The sequence below is a fragment of the Primulina tabacum genome, chromosome 8 (genome assembly GCF_025594145.1).
Source record: "Primulina tabacum isolate GXHZ01 chromosome 8, ASM2559414v2, whole genome shotgun sequence".
Lineage (NCBI taxonomy): Eukaryota > Viridiplantae > Streptophyta > Magnoliopsida > Lamiales > Gesneriaceae > Primulina > Primulina tabacum.
Window position 1 is genome coordinate 39,516,287 of NC_134557.1, and position 27,151 is coordinate 39,543,437.

The window sequence follows — 27,151 nt, forward strand, 5'->3', positions numbered from 1 at the left end:
AGTTTAACAAAAAATTTATAAAGTTCACGTTATAGCCATTTGCTTGTTTTGCCAAACGAAGACATTTAAAGGATTTTATGGGTGATTTTTTATGAACTTATAATTTTTTATATGACATTCGGTAAGATCCTTGATTGTTTTGTAAGAGATCCATGCATAATAAATCAAATTGAATAGCCTGTGTTTGAAATGAAAAATAAATATATAAGCTAACTCTTTATTTTACTGGTCCTATGACACTAGAGTGTTGGGAGTTGTCTGTTTCTGGCTGTTGTGGTTCTTGAAATTATATGCCCTCGAAACAATTTATTTCATATCAATCACTTGCATATTATAATTATAGGTATATTTTATTATAATTAGGTATTACTTGAATATTTTATTAAGTTATACTTATGATTAACGTGAGAACTCAAAATTTTGGAAATATAATTTTTTACATACAAACATATATAAGAATTTATTTTCGAGTTATGATATTATTGTAAAAATAATAAATTTGAAAATATTAAATAATGCATGATATTTGAAATTTAAAGCTAATAAATACATGGAATTCGAAATCCAGTACAAGACATGTATTAATTTCAAAAATTAAGGCTGAGATATCCATCAAATTTGGGAAAAAAAATTATATAGAAGGCATTTTTTACTCAACAAAGAAGCGTCTTGAAATTATGGAAGAATCATCTCAAAATTTATGGAACGAACATCTCGCAAGTTTGGAAGAAATATCATTCCAATTATGGTAAGATTTTCATCTCACCACTATAAATATCACTACCTCATTCTCAAGAACTACTTTTTCAAATTCACTATATATTTCGAAAATCATCTCCCGTGTGCTGCAACATTTTCGAAGATTTTGCAAGACGAAGTTCTGTCCATTTTTCGAGTGTATGTTTAGGGCAAGATTTTGTCGAAATCCGATCTCCACCATTCAAAATACACTATCATATGTTTCAAACATCATATCCAAAATTCAGACAAATCCGACGGTTATTTTTCTGTATATGTCTTCACAAAAAACTGCTCAAATTTTAAACGGGAATATCATACATACGTTTTTTCGTCCATAAACAGGTCAAAATATTCCAGACCAGATCTCCACCGTCATAATTTAGTTGACGTAATCTGGAACGTAGTGTAAAAGTTTGAACTCGATCCAACGGTGCAATAGTTCCCAAATAATTCTGCAAAATGATTGATTTTATGGTCGAAGTGTTACTGCGTTTTGGAAGTGTCGTTTGCATGATTTTCTACTGTTTTCGAATTCTTCAAGCAATACTAAGGTAAGTGGGTTTGTTTTAGAATATATTGTGTATGAATTATCTCGTTTTTGAAAGTTTCAATCGAGCATCATTATTCTTTTTCTACCCCTTCTTGATACGATTATCGTATATTTTATGTTTTGACACAATGATGATTCAAATGTATATGAGTGAAAATCCTTATATGAGATATTTTTATGGCCGTTACACGGTGTGATTGTAACCGTTATACGGCCTCGCCTCTTAAAAGAGTAAAAATTAAGGACTGATATCAGTAACCACGAAAAGTAGATGAATCTCATTGCCTAGGCCAAGTTATGCTTATGTTTATGCTTATGATATATGATACAAAATATGTTATGCATAATGTACTACTTTTTCAAATATCATGTGTATTTGTTATGTATGTGCTTAAGCGGCCTCCACTTACTGAGTGACGACCAGTATCACTCACATTTACTCTACCCTTCCTATATAAGTCGAGAAGATGAAATCAAGGAAAATGAACAAGATCGAGTTTTAGGGAATGATAATAAGATGAATCAAGAAATTTATTTTATTTTTCGCTTATTTAAGTATTTTATTTCTTGTTGTAAACGTTTCCGCATATCTTTATCGTTTTAAGAATCTATGTTGTAAAGACAAGTTTATGATTGATTATGGGTAATAAACTTGTTTTTGATTTATATTGTACTACGACACTTGTTTTTTTCAATCGTGTTGTTGTTAAACAACTTCGGTGTCGACTAACCCCAGTCTTGGGGGTTGACAATTAATGGATTATTTGTGGGAGCATTAATTTAGTCATAATCATTCAAGTCATTCCAAGTGTTGGAACATTTTAAATTTGATTATTTAACAAGGTTGTTGGTCCAACAGATGATTACATAGCCTAAACTAACTGAATTCAAGAAGGAAAATTGAATATTCATAAAATGAAGTTTTCTAAAGAGATTAATTGATTATAGCATTGATAGCCAAATCAATTCAAGGATATTGATGAAGCCCAAGAGACAGTCTATCTATGACGATCAATCAGTCCAAAACCAAATATTCTCTGAAAAATCAGTAAAATGAGTAATAAAAGATCAGTCTAGCTAAAATAGCGTATACATTTTCTCCGTACCAACAATAACTGAATCTTAATTAAAAAAATCTGAAAAATTGAATAAAATATATTTATTATCAAATAACTATTCTTGATTAATTGTTGTTTGAATAAAAATTATAATACGATGCAATTGATCTGAATTGAACTGTCGGTTATATTAGAGCCATGTTAATCACATTTATAATTTTTTTATTTAACATAAATAAATATAAAAATGTCCACCAACTCCACTTTAAAAAAGTTAATGGATTAAAAATTGTTGGTATTTTATGATTTGCTTCCATGAACTTTTCTAAATGATGATGGAAAGCGCTTTGGCATGATTTGTAAATTTCGTGTTCAATCAATCTACAAGGTTTATATATATATATATATATATATATATATATACTTATATATACTGTATCACTTTTTATTACTTTGATTTTGTAGTTTTTTTGGGTAAATTTCAAATCTCTCAGAATTTTTTCCATTATCCCTCCTTTTCCTCGACTTATTTTCAATCCAAATTATTTCTTTTTTTATGTAGATTTATAAAAATGTTATAATTAAATTAAGTATTTGAAATATAAAATTGTTTCACACACAATACAAGTTAGGTTGCCAGTTTAAATAAATAGTAGTGTAGAATGAAGATTATTAACCAAAGTTGATCGATTTCCCTTCAAAAAACATTTTCTTGATTTGCACCAAAAGCAGAGAAGGATGAGTGAAGAGAAGCTCAAGATTGTGATGTATCCATGGCTGGCCATGGGGCATCTCACTACGTTTCTTCACCTCTCCAACAAACTTGCTGAAAGAGGCCACAAAATCTTCTTCATCCTCCCCACCAAAACACAGTCCAAATTGACCCAATTCAATCTCCACCCGGATCTCATAAGCTTCGTACCAATCACAGTCCCTCATGTCGAAGGCCTCCCAGAAGGAGCCGAAACCACTGCAGACGTTAGCTTCGCAATGGGTCCACTTCTCAGGCACGCAATGGATCTCACAAAACCCTTGCTTGATTCTTGGCTCAAAGAAATCAAACCCCATTTCGTGTTCTTCGACTTCACGTGTTGGTTGCCATCTCTGGCGCGGCCATTGGGAATTAAATCCGTTTGCTATATGATCGTAAGCCCTGCCTCTGTAGGGTATCTGCTTCACACTGAGCCTAACGCCGATGCTTTGTCGGAACCTCCCACTGGTTTCCCTCCGTCGGTAATCAAGCTTTACCCACACGAAGTGCGTTCGGGGAGGCGATGGGCAACTTCGAAAGAATATGATTGTGACATGAATATTCATCGACGATTAACTATGTCTGTTGATGAATGTGATGCACTGGGATTCAAATCGTGCAGAGAAATCGAAGGGAAATACTGTGGATTTCTTGAAAAAAAGCACAAGAAACCGGTTATTCTAGCAGGCCCCGTGTTACCAGAGCCACCAACCGTAAGTCTAGACGAGACATGGGGGAATTGGTTGGATCGATTCAAAGCCAAGACGGTTATCTTCTGCGTATTCGGCAGCGAAGCCATTTTGAAACTGGATCAATTTCAAGAACTGGTTCTGGGTTTAGAAATCACAGGTCTTCCATTTCTAGCTGCACTGAAACCACCCGAAGGATGTAATACCGTAGAAGAAGCACTGCCCGAAGGTTTCAAGCACAGAACTGAGAAAAGAGGCGTCATCCACGGAGGTTGGGTACAACAACAGCTGATCTTATCCCACCCTTCGATCGGATGCTTCGTCACGCATTGCGGGTCGGGTTCGTTGTCGGAGGCGATGGTGAGTGAATGCCAGTTGGTGCTATTACCACATTCGGGTGACAATTTCATCAATGCAAGATTGATGGAGGGAGAGTTGAGGGTTGGAGTTGAGGTTAAGAAAGGAGAAGAAGATGGATTGTTCACAAAAGAGGCTGTGATGGAGACGATCAAGTTGGCTATGGAAGAAGAGAGTGAGATCGGGAAAGAAATCAGGGCAAATCATGCCAAGTGGAGGGATTTCTTGTTGACTAAAGGGCTCGAGGATTCTTACATGGATGAGTTTGTTCAGCAGCTGAGACGCCTTGTAATATGACTTCAAATTCTCTCTATCCTTTTATCGAAGTGTTAATGAATTGAAATAAATGGATCACAGTCCATCCCTTATGCTTATTTTGATTTTTCAAGGCGACCGGAGTCGTATTATGTAAATCTGCTTATATCTTTGATTGATATTACTGCGTGTTTGCCTAAGCATGTGACTGTCTCAATGAAAATATGTGAAAATCTAACTTCTAAAACAAACAAATGTGAGCCTCAATTCGATTTTTCGTTCTAATATCCAATTAAGTGTCGAAAACTAAAAATTAAGTGAACGATGAGATTTTAGATATGAACTTTGCAGAAAGTTGTGTGTTTTTTTTATGATTGACGGAGAGAGAACTTGTTTTTTCCTTCTTTTTCTCTTTTATATGTGTTGTTCCCCGAGCTGTCTTATATGTCACTCTTAAGTTTCAGCATCATGGGACATGTCTATTTTGTGCATTAATTATACAATCCGTGTTTGTACAATATTTTTTAATGTTTATTTGGTATATATTTAAATAAAAATCAAAATATAATTATAAAAAATAGCGAGAAACAACACTAATTTTGATATATAATTTTTTTTTAAAAAAAAAAGGAAAAAAAGTTTGAAGTAGGAATTGACCTGCAAGTTGATACTTATGAAATAAAAACTCTATCAACTGAGATGCAAGAGATTCACATTAAAATTTTAACACTTTATTAATATATATAATTATTAAAACATATAATGTTAATAAAAATTATTTACTTTAAATGTCTCCAATATAATATAAATTATATAGATATGTAAAACTTGAATATGATGGAGGATGATTTTTTTTAATAGATGCTCACTAGTTTTTGGATAAAATAATAAGAGAGATTCGTTTCTTGACATTTGAATTCACCTATAAATAAAATATTTACTCACAACTTTACTTCACCTATGAATATAACATTGATGATTAAAAAAACAATTAGTTCACAAGGATTTTTAACGTAAAATTAAGGCAAATGTAATCTTGACCAAGAGAAGACGTTTAAAGGTTTTTATGGGTGATTTTTTTATGACTTATATTTTTTGATGTGGCATTCGGTAAATCCTTGTTTGTTTTGTAAAAAAAATCCATGCATAATAAATCAAATTGAATAGCCTGTGTTTGAAATGAAAAATAAATATATAAGCTAACTCTTTAGTTTACTGGTCCTATACGTGACACTAGAGTGTTGGGAGTTGTCTGTTTCTGGTTTTCATGGTTCTTGAAATTATATGCCCTCGAAACAATATATTTCATATCAATCACTTGCATATTATAATTATAGGTATATTTTATTATAACTTGGCATTACTTGAATATTTTATTAATTTATGCTTAGGATTAACGTGAGAACTCAAAATTATGGTAATATAACTTTTTGCATATAAACATATATAAGAATTTATTTTCGATTTACGATATTATTGTAAAAATAATAAATTTGAAAATATTAAATAATGCATGATATTTGAAATCCAAACAAATAAATACATGGAATTCGAAATTTAGTATTAATTTCAAAAATTAAGGTTAAGATATCCATCAAATTTGGAAGAAAATATTATATATAAGGCAGTTTTTACTCAACAAGTAAGCGTCTTAAAATTATGGAAGAATCATCTCAAAATTTATGGAAGGAGCATCTCGAAAGTTTGGAAGGAATATCATTCCAATTATGGTAAGATTTTCACATCGCCACTATAAATATCACCACCTCATTCTCAAGAATCACTTCTTCAAATTCACTGTATATTTCGAAAATCATCTCCCATGTGCTGCAGCATTTTCTAAGATTTTGCAAGGTGTGGTTCTGTCCATTTTTATAGTGTATGTTTAGGGCAAAATTTTGTCGAAATCCGATCTCCACCATCCAAAATACACTATCATATGTTTCAAACATCATATCCAAAATTCAGACAAATCCGACGGTTAGTTTTATGTAGTCTTCACACAAAAATGCTCAAATTTTAAGCACATACATACGTTTTTTCATCCATAAACAGATCAAAATATTCCAGACCAGATCTCCACCGTCATAATTTAGTTGACGTAATCTGGAACGTAGTGTAAAAGTTTGAACTCGATCCAATGGTGCAATAGTTCCCAAATAATTCTGCAAAATGATTGATTTTCTTGTCAAAGTGTTAATACGTTTTGGAAGTGTCGTTTGCATGATTTTCTACTGTTTTCGAATTCTTCAAGCAATACTAAGGTAAGTGGGCTTGTTTTAAAATATATTGTATATGAATTATTTCATTTTTGAAAGTTTCGATCGAGCATCGTTATCCTTTTTCTACCCCTTCTTGATACGATTATCATATCTTTTACGTTTTGACACAATGATGATTCAACTGGATATGAGTGAGAATCCTTATATGAGATATTTTTATGGTTGTTGCACGGTGAGATTGTAACCGTTATACGGCATTGCCCCTTAAAGGAGTAAAATATGTTATGCATAATGTACTACTTTTTCAAATATCATGTGTATTTGTTATATATGTGCTCGAGCGGCCTACACTTACTGAATGACGACCATATCACTCACCCTTACTCTACATTTCCTACAAAAGTCAGAAGAGAAAATCTTGAAAGATGAACAAGACCAGTTTCGGGGCTGATAATAAGATGAATCAAGAAGTGTATTTTATTTTTCGCTTATTTAAGTATTTTATTTCTCGTTGTAAACGCTTCCGCATATTTTTATCGTTTCAAGAATCTATGTTGTAAAGATAATTTTATGATTGATTATGTGTAATAAACTTGTTTTTGCTTTATATTGTACTACGACACTTGTTTTTTTTCAATTGTGTTGTTGTTAAACATCTTCGGTGTCGACTAACCCCGGTCTTGGGGGTTTGAAAATTAATGAATTATTTGTGGAAGCATTAACTAGTCATAATCATTCAAGTCATTCCAAGTGTTGGAACATTTTAAATTTGATTATTTAACAAGGCTGCTGATCCAACAGATGATTACATAGTCTAAACTAACTGAATTCAAGAAGGAAAATTGATTATTCATAAAATGAAGTTTTCTAAGGAGATTAATTGATTACAGAGCCATACTGATAAAACATAAGAAAGGCATTGATAGCCAAATCGATTCAAGGATATTGATGAAGTCCAACGGACAGTCTATCTAAGACGATCAATCAGTCCAAATCCAAATATTATCTGAAAATCAGTAAAATGAGTAATAAAGGATCAGAGCCTAGTTGAAATAGCGTATAAAGTTTTCCGTACCAACAGTCACCGAATCTTAATTAAAAAAATCCGAAAAATTGAATAAAATATATTTATTATCAAATAAATATTCTTGATTAATTGTTGTTTAAATAAAATTATAATACGATGCAATTGATCCGAATTGAACTGTCGGTTATATTAGAGCCATGTTAATCACATTTATAAATTTTTTATTTAACATAAATATAAAAATGTCCACCAACTCCATTTTAAAAAAGTTAATGGATTAAAAATTGTTGGTATTTTATGATTTGCTTCCGTGAAATTTCTAAATGATGGAAAGCGCTTCGGCATGATTTGTGAAGTTTCGGGTTCAATCAATCTACAAGGTTTTTTTTTTTTTTTTAGAGATACCGTATCACTTTTTATTACTTTGATTTTGTAGTTTTTTTGAGTAAATTTCAAAAAGAGATGCTACATGTACATCCATATTTGTATATCAATTTGTATAACACAAAAAATTCAATGCAAAAACTTAATTTGTCAAAATCTCACTGTATATTGAATATAAAAAGTCGCGATATACTTTAGCATTATTTAATTTCAAATCTCTCAGAATTTTTTCCATTATCCGTCCTTTTCCTCTACTTCTTTTCCATCCAAATGTTTCGTGATATCCTTTCAATTGTAGAATTTATCATAATTAACAATTGATTTGTTTTATAATTATTTATAATCAATTTTATTTAAATTGTCATGGTAGTTTATCACTATATTTCTCATTTATTAAAATTAGTTTTTTTTTATGTAGATTTATAAAAATGTTACAATTAAATTAAGTATTTGAAATATAAAATTGTTTCACACACAATACATGTTAGGTTGCCAGTTTAAATAAATAGCAGTGTAGAATGTTAGATTATCAACAAAAGTTGATCCATTTCCCTTCAAAAAACAATTTTCTTGATTTGCACCAAAAGCAGAGAAGGATGAGTGAAGAGAAGCTCAAGATTGTGATGTATCCATGGCTGGCCATGGGGCATCTCACTACGTTTCTTCACCTCTCCAACAAACTTGCCGAAAGAGGCCACATAATTTTTTTCCTCCTCCCCACAAAAACACAGTCCAAATTGAACCAATTCAATCTCCACCCGGATCGCATAAGCTTCATACCGATCACAATCCCTCATGTCGAAGGCCTCCCAGAAGGAGCCGAAACCACTGCAGACGTTAGCTTGGCAATGGGTCCACATCTGAGGCATGCAATGGATCTCACACAACCCTTGGTTGATTCTTTACTCAAGGAAATCAAACCCCATTTCGTGTTCTTCGACTTCACGTGTTGGTTGCCTGCTTTGGCGCGGCGATTAGGCATTAAATCCCTTAAATATACTATCATAAGCCCTGCCTCTGTAGGGTACGTCCTTCGCGATGAGCTTGAGGCTGACGCTGACGCTTTGTTGGAACCTCCCACTGGTTTCCCTCCATCAGTACTCAAGCTTTCCCCGCAAGCAGTGCGTTCGCTGAGGCCATGGTGCAGTTTGAAAGAACGTTGGAGTGGCATGACCTTTGTGCAACGCTTGATTATGTCAGTTGATGAATGCGATGCACTTGGATTCAAATCATGCAGAGAAATCGAAGGGACATACTGTGAATTTCTTGAAAAAACGTTCAAGAAACCAGTTATTCTAGCAGGCCCCGTGATACCAGAGCCACCAACCGTAAGTCTAGACGAGACATGGGCGAATTGGCTGGATCAATTCAAAGCCAAGTCAGTAATCTTCTGCGCATTCGGGAGTGAAGCCATTCTGAAACTGGATCAATTTCAAGAACTGGTTTTGGGTTTGGAAATCACGGGGCTTCCATTTCTTGCTGCCATGAAACCACCAGAAGGATTTAATACCGTGGAAGAAGCATTGCCCGAAGGCTTCAAGCACAGAACTGAGAAAAGAGGCGTCGTCCACGGAGGTTGGGTACAACAACAGCTGATCTTATCCCACCCTTCGATCGGGTGCTTCGTCACGCATTGCGGGTCAGGTTCGTTGTCGGAGGCGATGGTGAGCGAATGCCAGTTGGTGCTAATACCACATAAGGGGGACCATTTCATCAATGCAAGAATGATGGAGGGAGAGTTGCGGGTCGGAGTCGAGGTTAAGAGGGGAGACGAAGATGGATTTTTCACAAAAGAGGCTGTGATGGAGACCATCAAATTGGTCATGGGAGAAGAGAGTGAGATCGGGAAAGAAATCAGGGCAAATCATGCTAAGTGGAGGGATTTCTTGTTGACTAAAGGGCTCGAGGATTCTTACATGGATGAGTTTGTTCAGCAGCTGAGACGCCTTGTAATATGACTTCAAATTCTCTCTGTCCTTTTATCTAAGTGTTAATGAATTGAAATAAATGGATCACAGTCCATCCCTTGTGCTTATTTTGATTTTTCAAGGCGGCCGGAGTCGTATTATGTAAATCTGCTTATATCTTTGATTGATATTATTGTGTGTTTGCCTAAGCATGTGACTGTCTCAATGAAAATATGTGAAAATCTAACTTCTAAAACAAATAAATGTGAGCCTCAATTCGATTTCTCGTTCTAATATCCAACTAAGTGTCGAAAACTAAAAATTGAAGTGAACGATGAGATTTAAGATATGAACTTTGCAGAAAGTTGTGTGTTTTTTTATGATTGACGGAGAGAGAGCTTGTTTTTGCCTTCTTTTTCTCTTTTATATGTGCAGTTTCCCGGGCTGCCTTATATGTCAGTCTTAAGTTTCAGCATCATGGGATATGTCTATTTTGTGCATTAATTATACAATTTGTACAATATTTTTTATTGTTTATTTGATATATATTTAAATAAAAATCAAAATATAATTATAAAAAATAGCAAAAAACAACACTAATTTTGATATATAATTTTTTTTAAAAAAAAAAGAAAGGAAAAGAAACAACGATATATTTCATATAAATCACTTGCATATTATAATTATAGGTATATTTTATTATAACTAGGCATTACTTGAATATTTTATTAATTTATACTTGGGATTAACGAGAGAACTCAAAATTTCATATATTGTATCGAAAATTTCAGTATAAGAAAATTCATACAGATATCGTACCGAAAATTTCTGTATACCGAAAATTTCAGTAAATAAAACTAACATACTGATTTTTCCGAAATTGTATGGTATACAGAGATTTCGGTACGGTATCGGTATATACCGTTTTATACCGGAAAAAAAATTACATTTTAAAAAATTTATGAATTTATTTTTAAAATATTACATATTTTAAAAAAATTTATATTTTTTCGGTATTTCGGTATTCCGATATATATCAAAATTTTCAAATTGCATACCGTTACCGTACCGAAAAATTCGGTATTCTTACCGTACCATACCGAAAATTCGGTAAATTCGGCATTTTTTCGGTACTGTAATCTCGGTAAATCGAAAATTCGGTTATTTTTCACATCCTTAGTACAAACTATGTTTTATTAAACATTCTATCGGTTTTAAAATATATATTTTTTTGTTTTTTGTTTTTTGTAAATTCATTTTATTTCAACATTCATTTAAAGCAAAAATAAAAATGTATGGGTTATTGGCCCAATCCATTTAGACCAATTGGTTGCAAAGTTTTGTTTCACCCAATTTTGACCAATAATTTGAACATGGTTTATTCATTCAAATATTAACGGGTTAGTTAAACAGAATGAAAATAGATAGGTTTAACTCAATTAAATCGTAAATTCATGGACCTTCATGAACAAGGATACTTTAAAAAAGGCTAGATCGAGATCGAACTGATCAGATTCAGTCGAGTTCACGAGATGTCATGAAAAGGATTAAGAAACCCCGAGAGCTATATTTTCTCACGGTATATAATGTTAAATCACAATAAATAAGTCGTGTTTTATCTCGAAAGACGATTTTTATAATCAATTTTTTACGGTATATTGAGCAATTTCGCCATCTTTAAAAAAAGATTACGACTCTTACATCGATTTTAATATCATTGAGCTTCGGACGTAACACTGGACGTTATTGATGTGTAATTAGACATTGTTGATGTCACGTGAATGTGAATAAAGAGAAATTACAATTAAGATGAGGTTTTTTTTTAAAAAAAAAATAATAATTAAATAGTAACAATAAAATACTAATATGAAAATTTTGAAAACAAAACATTCAAATGAAAATAATAATTGTTTCATGAGTGAAATTTCTTAATTTTGTTCAGCAGGTTTTGTATGTTCAATGGATATTATGGCTTTCCACGTATTTAAATATATTTTTAGAGTAAATGAGTATTGAAAATAACATGTTTTAAAAACTAAGAATAATAATAAATGGAGTATGTCTCTTGTGAGACGGTCTCACGAATCTTTATCTGTGAGACGGGTCAACCCTATCGATATTCACAATAAAAAGTAATACTCTTAGCATAAGAAGTAATACTTTTTCATGAATGACCCAAATAAAATATCCGTCTCACAAAATACGACTCGTGAGACCGTCTCGCACAAGTTTTTGCCAATCAAAGGATAAAGAGCAACCAAGATAAAATAGATTCCAAATAATATTCCTCCTTATTTTTCAAAGCTCGACCATCCGATTTGTAGGTATTGCCATACTAACTTTCTCATGCATCGTGATATGGACGATAAGAATCTATAATACGAGGATAATAAATTTAAAAATATGCATAACATAATTATTCTATACTCCAATTGTTCTAAACTCGAATCAAACGATGGATGAAACAAAGACGCGATAAATTTTTATCTTTCACACCACCATTTGGTCGATATATAGGTATCTTTGGAGACGACGAAGAGGATTCAAATCATCAATAATGGAAGCATATTTCAATGCATTTACTACTCACAATCTAACTTAAATGGATATTCTAGCTTCACTTATAGATGGAGTTATGTGATCCACACAACCCATTAGCATGATGTTCTGTTTTGTTATCATCCTTATAAATATTATATATTATTATGCCATTATATGAGGAGATATTATTCAAATAATATCAAACCGACACCCTATAGGTAGCAGTACTATAAATGAATTATGATTTTTTTTTATGCACTATATGTTTTATTTTTATATTTTTTGAGCTAACTGTATGTTTAGTTAGAAAAGTAAGTTCGCCTATTTTCTTTAGATGCCAGTCAAAAAGTGAGGATGACATACAAATATTTACGTGTGAGTTTGTGTTACGTCGAGAGTTAATCTTCTGGTTTTTTTTTTTGCATGAGATGATTGGTCGATCATCTCATACAAATACATCAGGAGTATAGAGTAGCATAGGCTCTGTTCGGTGCAATAATTGTTCCCTGCTTAGTAGAACGATCGAACCTTGGTGCTTGTACTGCTGTGCAGTTTAAAAGATTTGAGTTGCACCATTGCCACCAGCTATATCTTTTGGTAAAGCGGCAAGCACTCGGTCCTACAATTGGTATCAGAGCCAAGGTCACGGGTTCGATTCTCATTGATTGCAAGGAGTGCAATTATTGGGAGGGAGATTGTTGGATGCAATAATTGTCCATGCTTGGTAGAGCGATCAAACCGTGGTGCTTGTGCTGCTTTGCAGTTTAAAAGATTTGAGTTGCACCATTACCACCAGCTATAGCTTTTGGTAAAGTGGCAAGCACTCGGTCCTACAGACTCATCGAAAATTTACTGAAAATGTCATATTATTAACTTGCCCGACTCGCAAACCGTTGGTTATTGTGGTGCGGGAATTCGTTAGTCAATTAATGAAATACTTGCTTTTTTTTTTTTTTTTGCAAAAAATTATCTCTATACATGTTTTGTATGGATCAAGACTTTGAGATCGACATAGTGAACATGAAATATGATTGATAACGATGAAATGCAGTCTCTAAATGCCTTTCTCGCTGAGAAAACTATTCATTTTGGCATATCTGCATAGCAATGGAGGATATATTTACCTGTTAGCTAGTTACTAGCATTTGCATTGTGCAAGTCTACTACATGTCAAATATGAATTCATTCTTGAGTTTTGCTGTGTACCAATCGATCCCTCAATCGCGGTGTCGTACTAATGGCCGAGATCTCGAGCTCGAAGCTACAAGAAGAACACACCAGAGCAAAGCTTTCCTTTAGAGTTGGTCTCATGACTCGTATATAGCTAAGTGTTTTTAGACATTTTACACCGGTTCGTAGACATGAGCGAGCACAAATAGTATTCAAGTTGGTGGAATTAATGAGCATTTGAATGGTTATCATGATTTGATTCTCCCTACCAACATTTTCTCGGACGAATTCACTGCGTCAGTCTCTGAGTTTATCCCCAAGTTCTTACATCATTAAAAAAAAAACATATGAACCACATAAATTTGTGGATCATGTTATCAGTTTTAATTATGCCATGGCCGATCGATTAAATCGGTTGAAATTTATTTGTCAAATAAATAGCGAAGTCACATGCATCCATAATTTTGAGATTTAAGCTGTCGACCACTTGAGCCAAACTCTGGCAATTTAATCTTGAAATCGACATCAAAACTACTACGTGTTGCGGTTTGTGCTCGAAATTTAATTAATCACATTTATTTTTTTAATAAAGCGACCAAAACACTCTCTCGCGACTATTAATTTTAATTATAAATATAATTTCCATTTTATTCATTTGATCACATGACATAAATGTTATTTTCACGTCATTTTAATATCTCTAATATTTCTTTAAAGGTGCTCAATAATTTTTGTGTTGATATATATAATATGCATGATTGTTATATCACGCAACAATATATTTATTCTTGCATATATATGTCATATCATATAAATATAAAAGGATTTATTTATACTAAATTTATATGAAAAAATTAAAATATTTAATCATGTTGTGGGATTATATTATTATAAAATGGAAAACCATTTACAAAACTTATAATAGAAGTGCATTTACAAAACACTGATTGATTGATTGATTTGTGAGATGATTTCACGAAATTATATTAGTTAGACAAATAGAGCCGGTCCATAGCATAAAAAATAAGGCAAAAACTTGTATGAGATGGTCTCACAGGTCGTATTTTGTGATACGGATATTTTATTTGGGTCATCCATGAAAAAATATTACTTTTTATGCTTAGAGTGTTACTTTTTATTGTGAATATCTTTAGAGTTGACCCGTCTCACAGATAAAGATTCGCGATACCGTCTCACAAGAGATCTACTCAAAAAGTAATATGTTTTAATAAGTCGGGTTTGATAAGAGATCAGTCTCACAAAATTCAAGGATAGTACAAAATTAAAGATGGACATATCTCGGATTTTTCAGACTTGAGTCAAATTTCAAATTTTGGATACTCAAGCAATTGGACATTTAATTTTTTTAGGCAAAAACTTGTGTGAGACGGTCTCACGGATCGTATTTTGTGATACGGATATCTTATTTGGGTCATCCACGAAAAAGTATTACTTTTTATTATGAATATCGGTTATTTGAGTCATCCATGAAAAAGTATTACTTTTTATACTAAGAATATTACTTTTTATTGTGAATACACAAGATCCCTACTCTTTTTTTTATTCAGAGTTTCTTACAAAGTAAACTGTCATGTGTGCATATATATTAAATTTTATTATAAATTAAATCAAATATGATTTTATTTTATTTTATTTTGAGTTGTTAAAACAATCACTTTAGTAAATCATTATTAGCTAAGGGACAAATAGGAGATGAATATTAGGAGATAGAGCCAAATCAATTATTTTTTTTATTTTTCTTAATTAATAACATAATTAGTCTATTTAATCTTTCTATTGACACAGTTGTTTGAGACAGGTTTGTATTAACTTCAATTTGTGGAAACTTCTTTCTTTTGGTCCGACCATATTCAAAGATAATATTGTATCAACAATTTTATTTCCTTTATTTTCTTTTTTTTCCCCAATTAATAATGGGTTATTCCTGTCAACACACACAGTTGGGAAGCAAAAAAGGGTGAAATTACGAAAACCACATTCAAAAATCTTTAAGTCAAATAATTCACGTGAAACAAGAGACTTTTGTCAACTAAATTTGTTCAATGTTTGAAAAACAAGACTTGTATTATGGGGAAAAAATTATGGAGATGTATCTATTTTTCAATAATCCTGTGGATGATATTGATATGTTATGTGGAATAATTGCGATCGAACTGCTTGAATTTTTATACAGTTTAAAATATTTGAGTTGCACCATTACCATCAGTTATAACTATTTATAAAACAGCAAACGCTCGATCCTACAATTGGTATAAGAGATAAGGTTAAGGGTTCGATTCTTAATTGTTGCAAAGAGTGCAATTATTATGATGAAGATTGCTGAGTGGAATAATTGTTTTTGCTGGAAGAGAGATCGAACCGTGATGCTTAAGCTGTTGTGCAGTTTAAAAAGATTTGAGTTGCACTATTACCACGACTATAACTATTGGTAAAACAGCATCCATCGAAATCGCGACATTTTAACTATTTGATGTAATGATGCAAAAAAAAAAATTGGCTACATTTAATGTTATAATTCTTGATTACAGATTCTATATCGATTCTCCTAAAATTACTTAAATTAAAAATTATGTTCAAATTTCAAAAAGCAACCATCTCATTTTTTAGAAATAAAAGCATTGTCGTATGGATAGAATAATGAATTTATATCGCTTCTCCAGTTCTGAATATTGTTTGCACTCAGGATTATGTATCTTTTTGGGAAAAAAAAAACAAAAACAAAAAGGTTAATAACAAAATAAAACGATGGCATATATATATATATATATATATATATATATATATATATATATATATATATGTGTGTGTGTGTGTGTGTGTGTGTTTGACTTGAAAGACAAGTTTTGAAGTAGGTTTTTTGACCTAAGGTATACACAACCAATATAATAGATATAATTACCTCAAAGTAGGTATCTTGTGATACGATATCACAAATCTTTATTCATAAGACGGGTCAATCATGTTCATATTTACAATAAAAAGTAATGTTTTGGTATAAAAAATAATGTTATTACAATGAATTTTCTCATAAAAATTTTATAATCTATATTTATTTTAGCAACCCTAATTAAAATTTAATTAAAAAGTAGTATTTTTCTTTTTAAAATAAATAGATGATCCACGCACACTTGACATGATAAAATTGCATGTTACTATCATTTCGAATTAAGGAACAACAATCAACACTTGCTCTCCGAGCTAATAATGTTACTAAAGCTTAATGTATTTTAAAATGTAAAATTTATATTTTTTTAGTACGTGGGCATAAATGGAAAAATAGCAAAATTGATTATGTAAGCTTGACTAGATTAGAGTTTGGTCCTCCAATAGTAAAAATTATGTCTTAGTTCAATAGCTTGGTTTTCTTGCACTTTTTAGACATTTTTTAAGAATCACTATTATAGCATAGGGAAATTGACATATTGTTGACATGATCTCGACATGGCATCAAACGTTTCTGACATGTTCTACGTCACGTCAGCACACCTACAAAAAAAAATTAGAAGTGAACATAAGTCAACTTATTATAACTATTTAGATAACCTAGATCCAATTTGTGCCTACTCAAACACTAATTGTTTTCCCCTTATTTCTTTAGCATAAAGTTTATGCATAAAAAATATGGTAAATTGTATTTATCAGCCCTTGAAAGATTTCAGAAAAGTATAAAACATTTGTTAGCTTTGGTAAAACGGACAAGCCTGCTATGAGAGAAATCGACAAGTGACGATAGAGCTGTTGTATGGTTTAAAAAATTGAATACATACGTGCAATATTACCATTAGCTATAACTGTTGGAGCAATTTTATTTATATGGGCTTATATGTGAATAATTATGTGTTGTGGGTTTCTATTAAGTTAAGCTCAAAATAAAGTGATAAACTAAATTTTGGGTTATTGGGCTTTAATGTATATAATAGGTTGTGTGTCTTTAATGTGTAGATGCATAAGTGTAATTTCTGTTTTTATGATGGATTGAAACAGAAATATCAGAAGATAATGATAAATATTATCTATATATATAGATCATGGTCCCCAGATCTCGGGTTACTCATTAAGAAAATAGTTTTGAAGAGAAACTAAATGATTCTCTTAAGGGAAGAGCGCGTAGATTTGAAAGATCAAGGCACGTTCTAAAAAATTCAGAATATGGCTTCAGGTACGCTTCCGCTTAAGTTTTCCAGTTAAATTCTTAATGATTTAGCATGATGGACTATGCAGTTTATGGGTTTTTCCCAACAATAACTTCTAGTACGACAGACGGTTAATACTGCAAATACTTATGTAAAACTTAATATTTTTAAAATTAAGATATTTAAAAACCATGCCTATTTGCCCCATTTGCGGGGTTCTAAGCTTAGTTAATGACACTAGTTTCAGAAGATCATAAAAGAGTCTGACAAAACAGATGAGACATAGCTATATTTTACGATTTTAAACAAAGCTGTATTCATAAGCAAAAGGAAGAGCATGAAAAAGGGCCTAGCTGACTATCAAATTACAATAATTATCTTCCCTTAACTTATTGGCCGACGGGACAAATGCAAAATCAATGAGACCAACCAACATGTGATCTCATTAAGTTCTACCTGTTGGTTGGGTTCTTTATGCATAGCAAACTGATCCCAGCAAGCACTATATATACACAATATATATATATATATTCATATATTCCATCCACTCATTCAGAAATAATAAAATATATATATATATATGTATACATAGTTTCTGATATGTATACAACCTGTGGGGAAATGCCCTTTTGTTTCTGAGTAATTGGTTGGAGGGATAAAAGCTCAGTGGGTGAAAATGAGGCTTCAAATTTCCCTTTTCGGGGGTTTCTTTGTTCTGTCTTTACTATTTGCAGTGAGTTTCGGTAATGCTGATACGTTCGAGGTCGTAGGGATTGGAGAGTGTGCGGATTGTGAGGAGAATCACTTCAAAACCAGCCAGGCATTTTCAGGTAATCAACGAACCGATTGCAAATAATGAGAGTCCTTTTGTGAAAAGATAGCAAGAAACACCAACGTAAAATATATAATTTTTTGAGATATGATGTTTTTTAAAACACGTAATTCAAAACACATTTGGGTTGACTTTTTCATTTAAGACATGGTTTTGAAAGCTATTCATTTTATATGGAATTTCCCGCTCTTTTGACTTTTCCGAGAGAGTGAATATCATTTGTTCCTTCTGTTTAATCTTGGCTTAATAGTTCATTTGGATGCTCGAGTTCTTACCTTTTTTGCACTTTTTTGAATGATCAGGGCTTCGCGTAAGCATAGACTGCAAGCTCGAAGACGGAAAGATCGAAAGAATCGGCTTCAGTGAGATCGATGATGTAGGAAAATTCAAGGTCCCGATCCCGAATACATTTGTACAAACACTCAAAAAAGAATGCTACGCGCAGCTGCACAGCGCGGCTGCGGTTGCTTGCCCAGCCCATGATGGCCTAGAGGCCTCAAAGATTGTGTTCAAATCCCAAACCAAAGGCATATATACCTTTAGCCCAAGCAAGAATCTCAAATTTTCAGCTGCATTGTGCACTTCCAAGTTCTTTTGGCCGATTTTCAAGTTCCCTCCTCACCCATTTGATCCTTGGAAGAAGCACTTCCATTGGTTCCTTCCTCCCCAAGTACCGGTCTACCAGCCCCCGGTCCCCGTTTACAAGCCGAATCCACCGGTCTACTACCCGCCGGTTCCGGTTTCTAAGCCAACACCACCAGTCTACATCCCAGCTGTTCCAGTTTACAAGCCGAAACCACCAGTCTATAAGCCACCTGTTCCTGTTTACAAGCCAAAACCACCGGTATATAAGCCACCTGTTCCAGTTTACAAGCCCAAACCCGAGCCCAAGCCCGAGCCACCGGTTTACAAACCCAAACCCGAACCACCTGTTTACAAGCCCAAACCCGAGCCACCGGTTTACAAGCCCAAGCCCGAGCCACCGGTTTACAAGCCCAAGCCGGAGCCCAAACCCGAGCCACCTGTTTACAAACCCGAGCCACCTGTTTACAAGCCCAAGCCTGAGCCACCGGTTTACAAGCCCAAACCTGAGCCACCTGTTTACAAGCCCAAGCCGGAGCCCAAACCCGAGCCACCTGTTTACAAGCCCAAACCCGAGCCACCGGTTTACAAGCCCAAACCTGAGCCCAAACCCGAGCCACCTGTTTACAAGCCCAAACCCGAGCCACCGGTTTACAAGCCCAAACCTGAGCCCAAACCCGAGCCACCTGTTTACAAGCCCAAGCCCGAGCCACCGGTTTACAAGCCCAAGCCAGAGCCCAAACCTGAGCCACCAGTTTACGAGCCCAAACCTGAGCCACCTGTTTATAAGCCTCTGCCCCCTCCGGTTCCTGTCTACAAGCCTACACCCGAGCCGCCAGTGGTGACCAAGCCTCTGCCACTTCCAACTCCATATTATCCACCAGTGATCAAGAAACCTTGCCCTCCTGTCCCAGAGCTACCTCCAAAGTACTTGAACCACCCCAAGTTTGGTCATTTCCCACCACTCCCTCCATTTCATCCATGATCATCTCAAAAAGCTGTAAATTACCACTTCTGTTTCATCTCAAAAGGATGAATCATAGAGTTTAATATATTATTTGCCGCATTCTAATAACAAAAATTACATTTTTTTTCAAGTTTTTTTAAGTGAGTGAGACAGGAAAGTTGCATCAATTCTTGTTTCTTTGTAATGTTGTATTAAAGTTCAAATATATGATCAGTTGTCCTCTTCGTTTGCATGAGAGTACAATATTTATATCATATAAAACAGAGGATAGAATGATCTGTGTAAAGCATATTGTTCATTGATTTAATTAAATAAATGGGTGTGTCTGCTGCTCATGATTAAAATTTTATGATATTAACTTCATATAATAAAAAATAATATATTCAAAATTAATTTATCCAATTAGAAATGATATTTAAAGTATTAAACATATATATTATATTGATTTAAACGAAGTCCTTATTCGTAAAGGAACCTTAATTGCTACTTTATTTTATTTTACAGGTAAATTGATTGAGGCAGCAAAAGATGTATTAGAATTAATAATATTTTATACCCGTGTCATTAAATATAAGGTATAAAACACCTCGCAACGCACTTCATTGGATCACAAAATATGAAGAGAAATTGCCTTTTAACATGAGCTTTAAAAAAACACAGCAAGCATAGTCGTGGGAAACGGTAAAATCGATGGAAAGATATAACTTTATAACAAGTGCAGCATCATTTCTTAAGAGTGAGATGAAATTGACTGTAATGTACTGCTTCTCTGTGTTTCGTTGTCAATGTTGAAGTAATCTTGCAGAGCTAACATCTCAATCTTGCTGCTTTTTAAACTTTTAATGGCTTCAGCAGTAGCCAAAGCTCCAGCAACAGTAGTTACTATAGGAATCTTGTAAGCCAGAGCCATTCTTCGCAGCTGTCTTCCGTCAATTTGGTCGAGATCGTCACCTGAACTTGTGATCACCATCATCTGAATTTGCCTGTTAGCAATCATATCACCGGCATGAGGCCGTCCCTCGTGCATCTTCAACACTCGCTCGACTGGAAAACCTTCGGAATCGAGGACATGGGCTGTGCCAGAAGTCGCAACAATCTTGAAACCAAGATCAAGAAAGGCTCGGGCAATTGTTGCAAGATGGGACTTGGTTAAGTCGTTTAAGCTGAGAAAGAGGGTACCAGAAAGAGGTGGCTTCTGTCCAGCAGCAATTAACGCCTTCGCAAATGCGATTGAGTACTCGTAGTAGATGCCCATAACTTCACCAGTACTACGCATCTCCGGACCTAGAATAACATCAGCTCCTTGGAATTTATCAAATGGAAGAACGGCTTCTTTAACAGACACATGCTTTGGGATAACCTCTTTTGTGAACTGCAAGTCCTGGAGAGTTTTCCCTGACATAACGAGAGCAGCATATTTAGCCAGTGGATGACCAATGGCCTTGGATACAAAAGGAACTGTCCTAGATGCTCTAGGGTTAGCCTCGAGCAAGAAAACTTCCCCCGAAGCAGTAATTGCATACTGACAGTTCATGAGTCCAATCACATTCAACCGCTTCGCCAATTTTGTTGTCCAGTTTCTAATTGTTTCTAAGCATGAAGATGACACAGTTTTTGTGGGAAGCAAGCATGCTGAATCCCCGGAATGGACTCCAGCCTGCTCAATGTGCTCCATTATTCCACCAATCACTACGTTACCATGTGAGTCAGCGAGTGCATCGACATCAATCTCTATAGCATCAGATAAGTATTTGTCAACAAGAACGGGACGCTCGGGATCCACCTCAACAGCAGTTTCAAGATAAGTTACAAGTTTTTCATCACTGTAAACAATTTCCATTGCCCTACCCCCTAAAACATAGGAAGGTCGAACAACAACAGGGTAGCCAATGTCTGCCGCAATAGCTAGTGCATCTTTTTCACTCTTCGCAATTCCTCCCTTTGGCTGCTCTATCTGTAATTCCTTCAAAATTGTATTAAATCTCTCCCTATCCTCAGCAGCATCGATAGAATCAGGGGATGTGCCCCAGATGCTAACAAATCCAGCACCACTTCGACACTTGGGCTTGTGCTCATCTAAATAATGCTGAATAGGAAGAGCCAATTTTAGAGGAGTTTGACCGCCAAATTGGACGATAATGCCATCAGGTCCTTCCAAGTCGATGACATTGAGAACATCCTCCACAGTGAGAGGTTCAAAGTAGAGCCTATCACTGGTGTCATAATCTGTCGATACTGTTTCTGGGTTTGAATTCATCATGATTGTTTCATGGTCTGCATCCTATACAAAGAGAAAGAATTCCAAGATTAGAAGACGACCCAGAAAGTTATATCTAAAATATCTACAATCTGATCGAACGGAAATTTAACAATAAGATTCCTGCTGTCCCTGAATATTTTTTCACACGCAATTTCCGATAATTTTCAATTGACTTGTAAATTGGCATTTCTTTACTCTTGCTCAAAAAAGACATTAAGGCTCAACAAGTTCATAAACAAGTATATCTTGAGAAGTAAACGAGGAGAAACTTATGTAGAGCACCAATCAATTAAGATGCACAAACCTGAAGGGCAAACGACGTATGGCAGCAGCAATAATCAAACTCAATCCCTTGTCCTATCCGATTTGGTCCTCCACCTAAAATCAAAACCTTTTTCCTTTGAGAGGGAGCCGATTCACACTCAAACTCATAGGATGAATACATGTAAGGGGTATCAGCTTCAAACTCTGCAGCACATGTATCGACTCTTTTGTATACTGGTTTAACCCCAAAAGATAATCTCTTTGATCGAACTTCTTTCTCGGTAGACTTTATGGCGTAAGCAATCTGTTTATCACTAAACCCTCTTTTCTTCACTTCCCAGAAGTCATCGACAGTCAGTTGTGACAAATTCCGAGCCAAAAGATACTGTTCCACATCTACAAGTTCTTTAAGCTGAGTGAGGAACCATTTGTCAATGTAACTCAATTCATGGATATCATCCACCTTCATTCCCCTCTTCATTGCAGCATAAATGGAATGGATGCGATCTGGGCTGGGCACCCGTAAACTGTATTTTATTATCTCCCAATCCCAGTCAAGTTCCTTGACTTGTGCACAACCCCATCCAAAATACCCACATTCTAGTGATCGCACAGCTTTTTGAAAAGATTCTTGGAATGTTCGGCCCACTGCCATCGATTCACCAACAGACTTCATCTGGGTTGTTAGAATTGGCTCTGATCCAGGAAATTTCTCAAATGCAAACCTAGGTATCTGCATTAGCACAAAAATATTTGATGATACTAAAATTTATGAGTGAAAACAAGAGGTCATAATATGTGCACGAGCCAGATAAAAACGAAAAAAAAGAGAGCATCACCTTAGTAACAACATAGTCTATGGAAGGCTCAAAACTTGCTGGTGTTTTCTTTGTGATATCATTAGGAATCTGATCCAATGAGTAACCGACCGATAACTTGGCAGCCATCTTGGCTATAGGGAAACCAGTTGCTTTTGATGCCAAAGCTGATGATCTTGAAACTCTAGGATTCATCTCAATCACCATTACCTCTCCGTCTTTAGGATTAACAGCAAACTGAACATTAGAACCTCCACATTCAACTCCAATTTCCCTAATAATAGCAATAGAATAATCTCTGAGTCGCTGGTACTCCTTATCTGTCAAGGTTTGTGCAGGGGCCACAGTGATGGAGTCCCCAGTGTGAACTCCCATGGGATCAATATTTTCAATCGAGCAAATAATCACCACATTATCTGCTAAATCTCTCATAACCTCAAGCTCATACTCTTTCCACCCCAACAAGGACTTCTCAACCAAAACCTGAGATGTCACACTAGCAGCGAGCCCTGACTTACATATGGCCTCGAATTCCTCCCTGTTATAAGCAATCCCACCTCCTGTCCCACCTAAGGTGAATGCAGGCCGGATAATCAAGGGGAACTCCCCAATTAAGTTGGCAATATCAATGCATTCCTCAAGTGTAGTCCCAGTCCCTGAAGGAGGCGTCTTAAGTCCAATATTCTTCATAGCCTGCTTAAACAAATCCCTATCCTCTGCCTTCTTGATTGCATCAAGCTTTGCACCAATTAACTCCACACCATACTTCTCAAGAGCACCACTCTCTGCCAGCGCCACAGCAAGATTAAGTGCCGTCTGACCACCCATAGTGGGCAACAAAGCATCAGGTCTCTCCTTTTCTAGCACTTGCTCAACCAAGTCTGGTGTCAATGGCTCGATGTAAGTCCTGTCTGCCATGTCAGGGTCAGTCATTATAGTGGCCGGATTTGAATTAATAAGGATCACCTTATATCCCTCTTCTCTAAGAGCCTTGCAGGCTTGCGTGCCTGAGTAATCAAACTCGCAAGCCTGACCTATCACAATAGGCCCCGCTCCCAAGATCAGGATCTTCTTTATGTCTGTTCTTTTGCCCACACCTTTTTCAACTCCAAGAATCCCTCCATTTGATGAAACATCACCATTTTTTACACCAGTAGCCTGAGTTTTTGCAGACTTTAAGGTCAAGTGGCGAGATGACAGGTATAGACTTGTTGAACTCTTTAATGCTACTTTTGTCTGGGGGAAAGGGTGGGGGGAAAGCTTTCGTACGGGTATACTTGGATTGGCTTGAACCAGGTTATATAGAGCATTTTTACATTGATGTGCACAATGATTCATCTTCTTTTAATATGTCTATTTTCTTGCCTTTTGATGTACTCCTATATTTTCCTGCAGGAATCAACACAACGACATTTAAAAAAAATCCCAAAATACAAGCCTGGGATCAGTGATTATGCGCTTAAACATACAGTAAAAAATTCCAGATAAAGAAGAATGATTTAACCAAACAACAAAAAGAGAGTTTGTGTTGCAGGGGAAAGGAGCAGCGATACAAAACTCCTCAAATTCTCAGTACAAAAGTTCGCTACATTCATAAATAGATCATATCAAGCACATAACCTATGTAGCATGGATACTCCTAATTTTTTTCTGAAGTATCGGATACGGATACGATACGTCGATATGCATGTCAGATAAGGCAAAATCCGTGTCCTTGACTTTTTGTAGGTCTGACCGGTCGGATATGTCTTGGACACGGCTAATTTAGGCAATATATATATATATATATATATATATATATATATAATTTTTAATTTTTAATATTAAATTTATATAAATATATATATAATATTTATATATATTTGAATAATTGTCGAATTCTAGACTTATTCTCTTATATTTTCAAAATTTGTCGTATCATCGTATCCGTATCATACTCAATACGGTACCCGTACCCGTATAAATGGAACATAGCACATAACAAACTCACACTGTCCAAATTAAGGTGGCAAAGATTTTTCTGAGTAAAAAGATACTGTACAGTGTAATAAAACCTAGAACATACAGCTTATCTAGGTCTAAATCAAGCCGATCCCAAAAACATATGCAGAGTCACCCAAAAAATCAAATTACTCAAACCAATCGTTCCTAACTGACAACAAGAGTGCAACACAAAATTCATTCTTAAAGTATTTATGCATATTAAGCTAATAAAGCGATTAAAACTCACAAGTCCATAAAACCATGTTTACACAAATGTCACTGGATTGAATCCCTGTCGGATTTTTACGAAAGTGCCGAATTTGAAAATTAAAAAGTCTATTTTTTGTTAAAGGTTGGAACTTGAGGCATGTGATTATGTAATGTAAAGAATGCATTACCCGGTTATACATATTGTTAACCATAGTAAACAATATCTCATCATTGTTACACTAGATTCAACTGTAACTCCAGCAACAGGTGCGGAAAACAGAAAAGCCCGAACACCCATTTCATGAATACCGTATTTAGCTTCACATCTCTGATTTTTACAACTCAATCACTTCAATAACATATATTCGTTGGGTCAATTCAACAAATACCTGAGTCCGTGGCGGCAATAACACAAAACAAATAGAAATCCCGTAAACACTAATTATGTAAATGGGAATACTCACGTAGATACTTACTAAATGCTGGAAATGGAGGAGGCGGATAGGAAGAAGAAGAAGAAAACGGGGGCTTGGCTGCTCGCAGTGCTCGAGTCTTGGAGTTCTTGGCGAGGGTTTTTGCTTTTTTCTTCTTTTTTTTCAATACGACAATTTCCCAAAAATTCATTTGTAATAAAATCCATATTATTAAAAGTAAAAATTTATGGTAAAAAATAAAAATCTCAAACTATTAAAATTTATCAAATTACACACTCTATAAATTTTTTCTCTACTCAATTGTGTTTTCTTCACGCATTGAGAGACTTATTTATAGAATTTCTTTGGAAATAATCCAAAAATAAATACATCATTACATATATCATCACACACTAATTTTAAATATGTACAACTCTTATTTTCAACATTCAACTTTCTTATTTTCAACATTCAAATATTACAACTCATATTTTTCAACACTCCTCTTTGTGATGATGATCATGATACAATGATTGTCTTTATTACGTGTTTTATACTGCTTCGTTAAAAACCTTACTAGGAAAAACACATTAGGATAAAAACCATAGTAAGGGAAAAAGAATACAGTCACGTAAAATCTCCTCATGTTAACACGAACGATTCTTCACAAATTTTGTAGATTGCGCATCTCAATGTTATATATATGTTTTCTGAATATTGTCGTAGGAAGTGCTTTTGTGAAGAGATTTGATGAGTTTTTACTTGATTGAATATAAAGAATATCAATATCTTTATTCTTCTCAAGCTCTTGTGTGAATGCGAAGAACTTAGGGGGAATATGTTTAGTTCTGTCGCTTTTTATGTATCTTTCTTTCATTTGAGCAACACATGCAACATTATCTTCATATAATGTCACGGGCTTCTTGTCGAATGATAATCCGCATGAGGTTTGGATATGTTCAGTCATTGATTTTAGTCACACACATTCACGGCTTGCTTCATGTAGTGCAATAATC

General features: G+C 34.5%; 4 protein-coding genes across 13 annotated transcripts; 3 read left to right on the forward strand and 1 right to left on the reverse strand.

Annotated features, from left to right (window-relative positions):
- Positions 1 to 3,001: 3,001 nt before the first annotated feature.
- LOC142554106 (cyanidin 3-O-galactoside 2''-O-xylosyltransferase FGGT1-like) lies at positions 3,002 to 4,601 on the forward strand. Its single transcript, XM_075664737.1, has one exon. It carries the CDS (start codon positions 3,088 to 3,090, stop codon positions 4,441 to 4,443), a length of 1,356 nt encoding a protein of 451 aa, XP_075520852.1. The 5' UTR covers positions 3,002 to 3,087; the 3' UTR covers positions 4,444 to 4,601.
- A 3,940-nt stretch (positions 4,602 to 8,541) lies between these two features.
- Positions 8,542 to 10,150, forward strand: LOC142554107 (cyanidin 3-O-galactoside 2''-O-xylosyltransferase FGGT1-like). The gene has a single exon (XM_075664739.1). The coding sequence runs from the start codon at positions 8,553 to 8,555 to the stop codon at positions 9,990 to 9,992; it is 1,440 nt and encodes a 479-aa protein (XP_075520854.1). The 5' UTR covers positions 8,542 to 8,552; the 3' UTR covers positions 9,993 to 10,150.
- An 8,194-nt stretch (positions 10,151 to 18,344) lies between these two features.
- On the forward strand, positions 18,345 to 20,424 carry LOC142554108 (uncharacterized). 7 transcript variants are annotated; one of them, XM_075664741.1, is made up of 3 exons: positions 18,345 to 18,636; positions 18,941 to 19,623; positions 19,663 to 20,424. In XM_075664741.1, exons 1-3 carry the CDS (start codon positions 18,483 to 18,485, stop codon positions 20,203 to 20,205), a joined length of 1,380 nt encoding a protein of 459 aa, XP_075520856.1. In that variant the 5' UTR covers positions 18,345 to 18,482; the 3' UTR covers positions 20,206 to 20,424. The 7 variants fall into 7 exon arrangements, with proteins under 7 accessions (XP_075520856.1, XP_075520860.1, XP_075520861.1 ...); XM_075664745.1 differs by having other exon boundaries at positions 19,678 to 20,424; XM_075664746.1 differs by having other exon boundaries at positions 18,941 to 19,576; positions 19,643 to 20,424.
- Positions 20,425 to 20,724: 300 nt separating this feature from the next.
- On the reverse strand, positions 20,725 to 26,335 carry LOC142554109 (carbamoyl phosphate synthase arginine-specific large chain, chloroplastic-like). Of its 4 annotated transcripts, none has more exons than XM_075664748.1 (4): positions 26,199 to 26,335; positions 23,551 to 24,918; positions 22,752 to 23,444; positions 20,725 to 22,468 (listed from the first exon to the last, which is right to left on the reverse strand). In XM_075664748.1, the coding sequence occupies exons 2-4, from the start codon at positions 24,865 to 24,867 to the stop codon at positions 20,918 to 20,920; spliced, it is 3,561 nt and encodes a 1,186-aa protein (XP_075520863.1). In that variant the 5' UTR covers positions 24,868 to 24,918; positions 26,199 to 26,335; the 3' UTR covers positions 20,725 to 20,917. The 4 variants fall into 4 exon arrangements, with proteins under 4 accessions (XP_075520863.1, XP_075520866.1, XP_075520865.1 ...); XM_075664751.1 differs by having other exon boundaries at positions 26,187 to 26,329; XM_075664750.1 differs by having other exon boundaries at positions 26,112 to 26,326.
- Positions 26,336 to 27,151: the final 816 nt, after the last annotated feature.

Coding starts and splice junctions, on each gene's coding strand:
- LOC142554106 (XM_075664737.1), top strand. CDS start 3,088: ATGAGTGAAGAGAAGCTCAAGATTGTGATGTATCCATGGCTGGCCATG.
- LOC142554107 (XM_075664739.1), top strand. CDS start 8,553: ATGTTAGATTATCAACAAAAGTTGATCCATTTCCCTTCAAAAAACAAT.
- LOC142554108 (XM_075664740.1), top strand. CDS start 18,483: ATGAGGCTTCAAATTTCCCTTTTCGGGGGTTTCTTTGTTCTGTCTTTA. Junction 18,637..18,940: donor AACCAGCCAGGCATTTTCAG/GTAATCAACGAA, acceptor TTGAATGATCAG/GGCTTCGCGTAAGCATAGAC.
- LOC142554109 (XM_075664748.1), bottom strand. CDS start 24,867: ATGAATCATTGTGCACATCAATGTAAAAATGCTCTATATAACCTGGTT. Junction 23,445..23,550: donor TAGACTATGTTGTTACTAAG/GTGATGCTCTCT, acceptor GTGCTAATGCAG/ATACCTAGGTTTGCATTTGA. Junction 22,469..22,751: donor ATACGTCGTTTGCCCTTCAG/GTTTGTGCATCT, acceptor CTCTTTGTATAG/GATGCAGACCATGAAACAAT.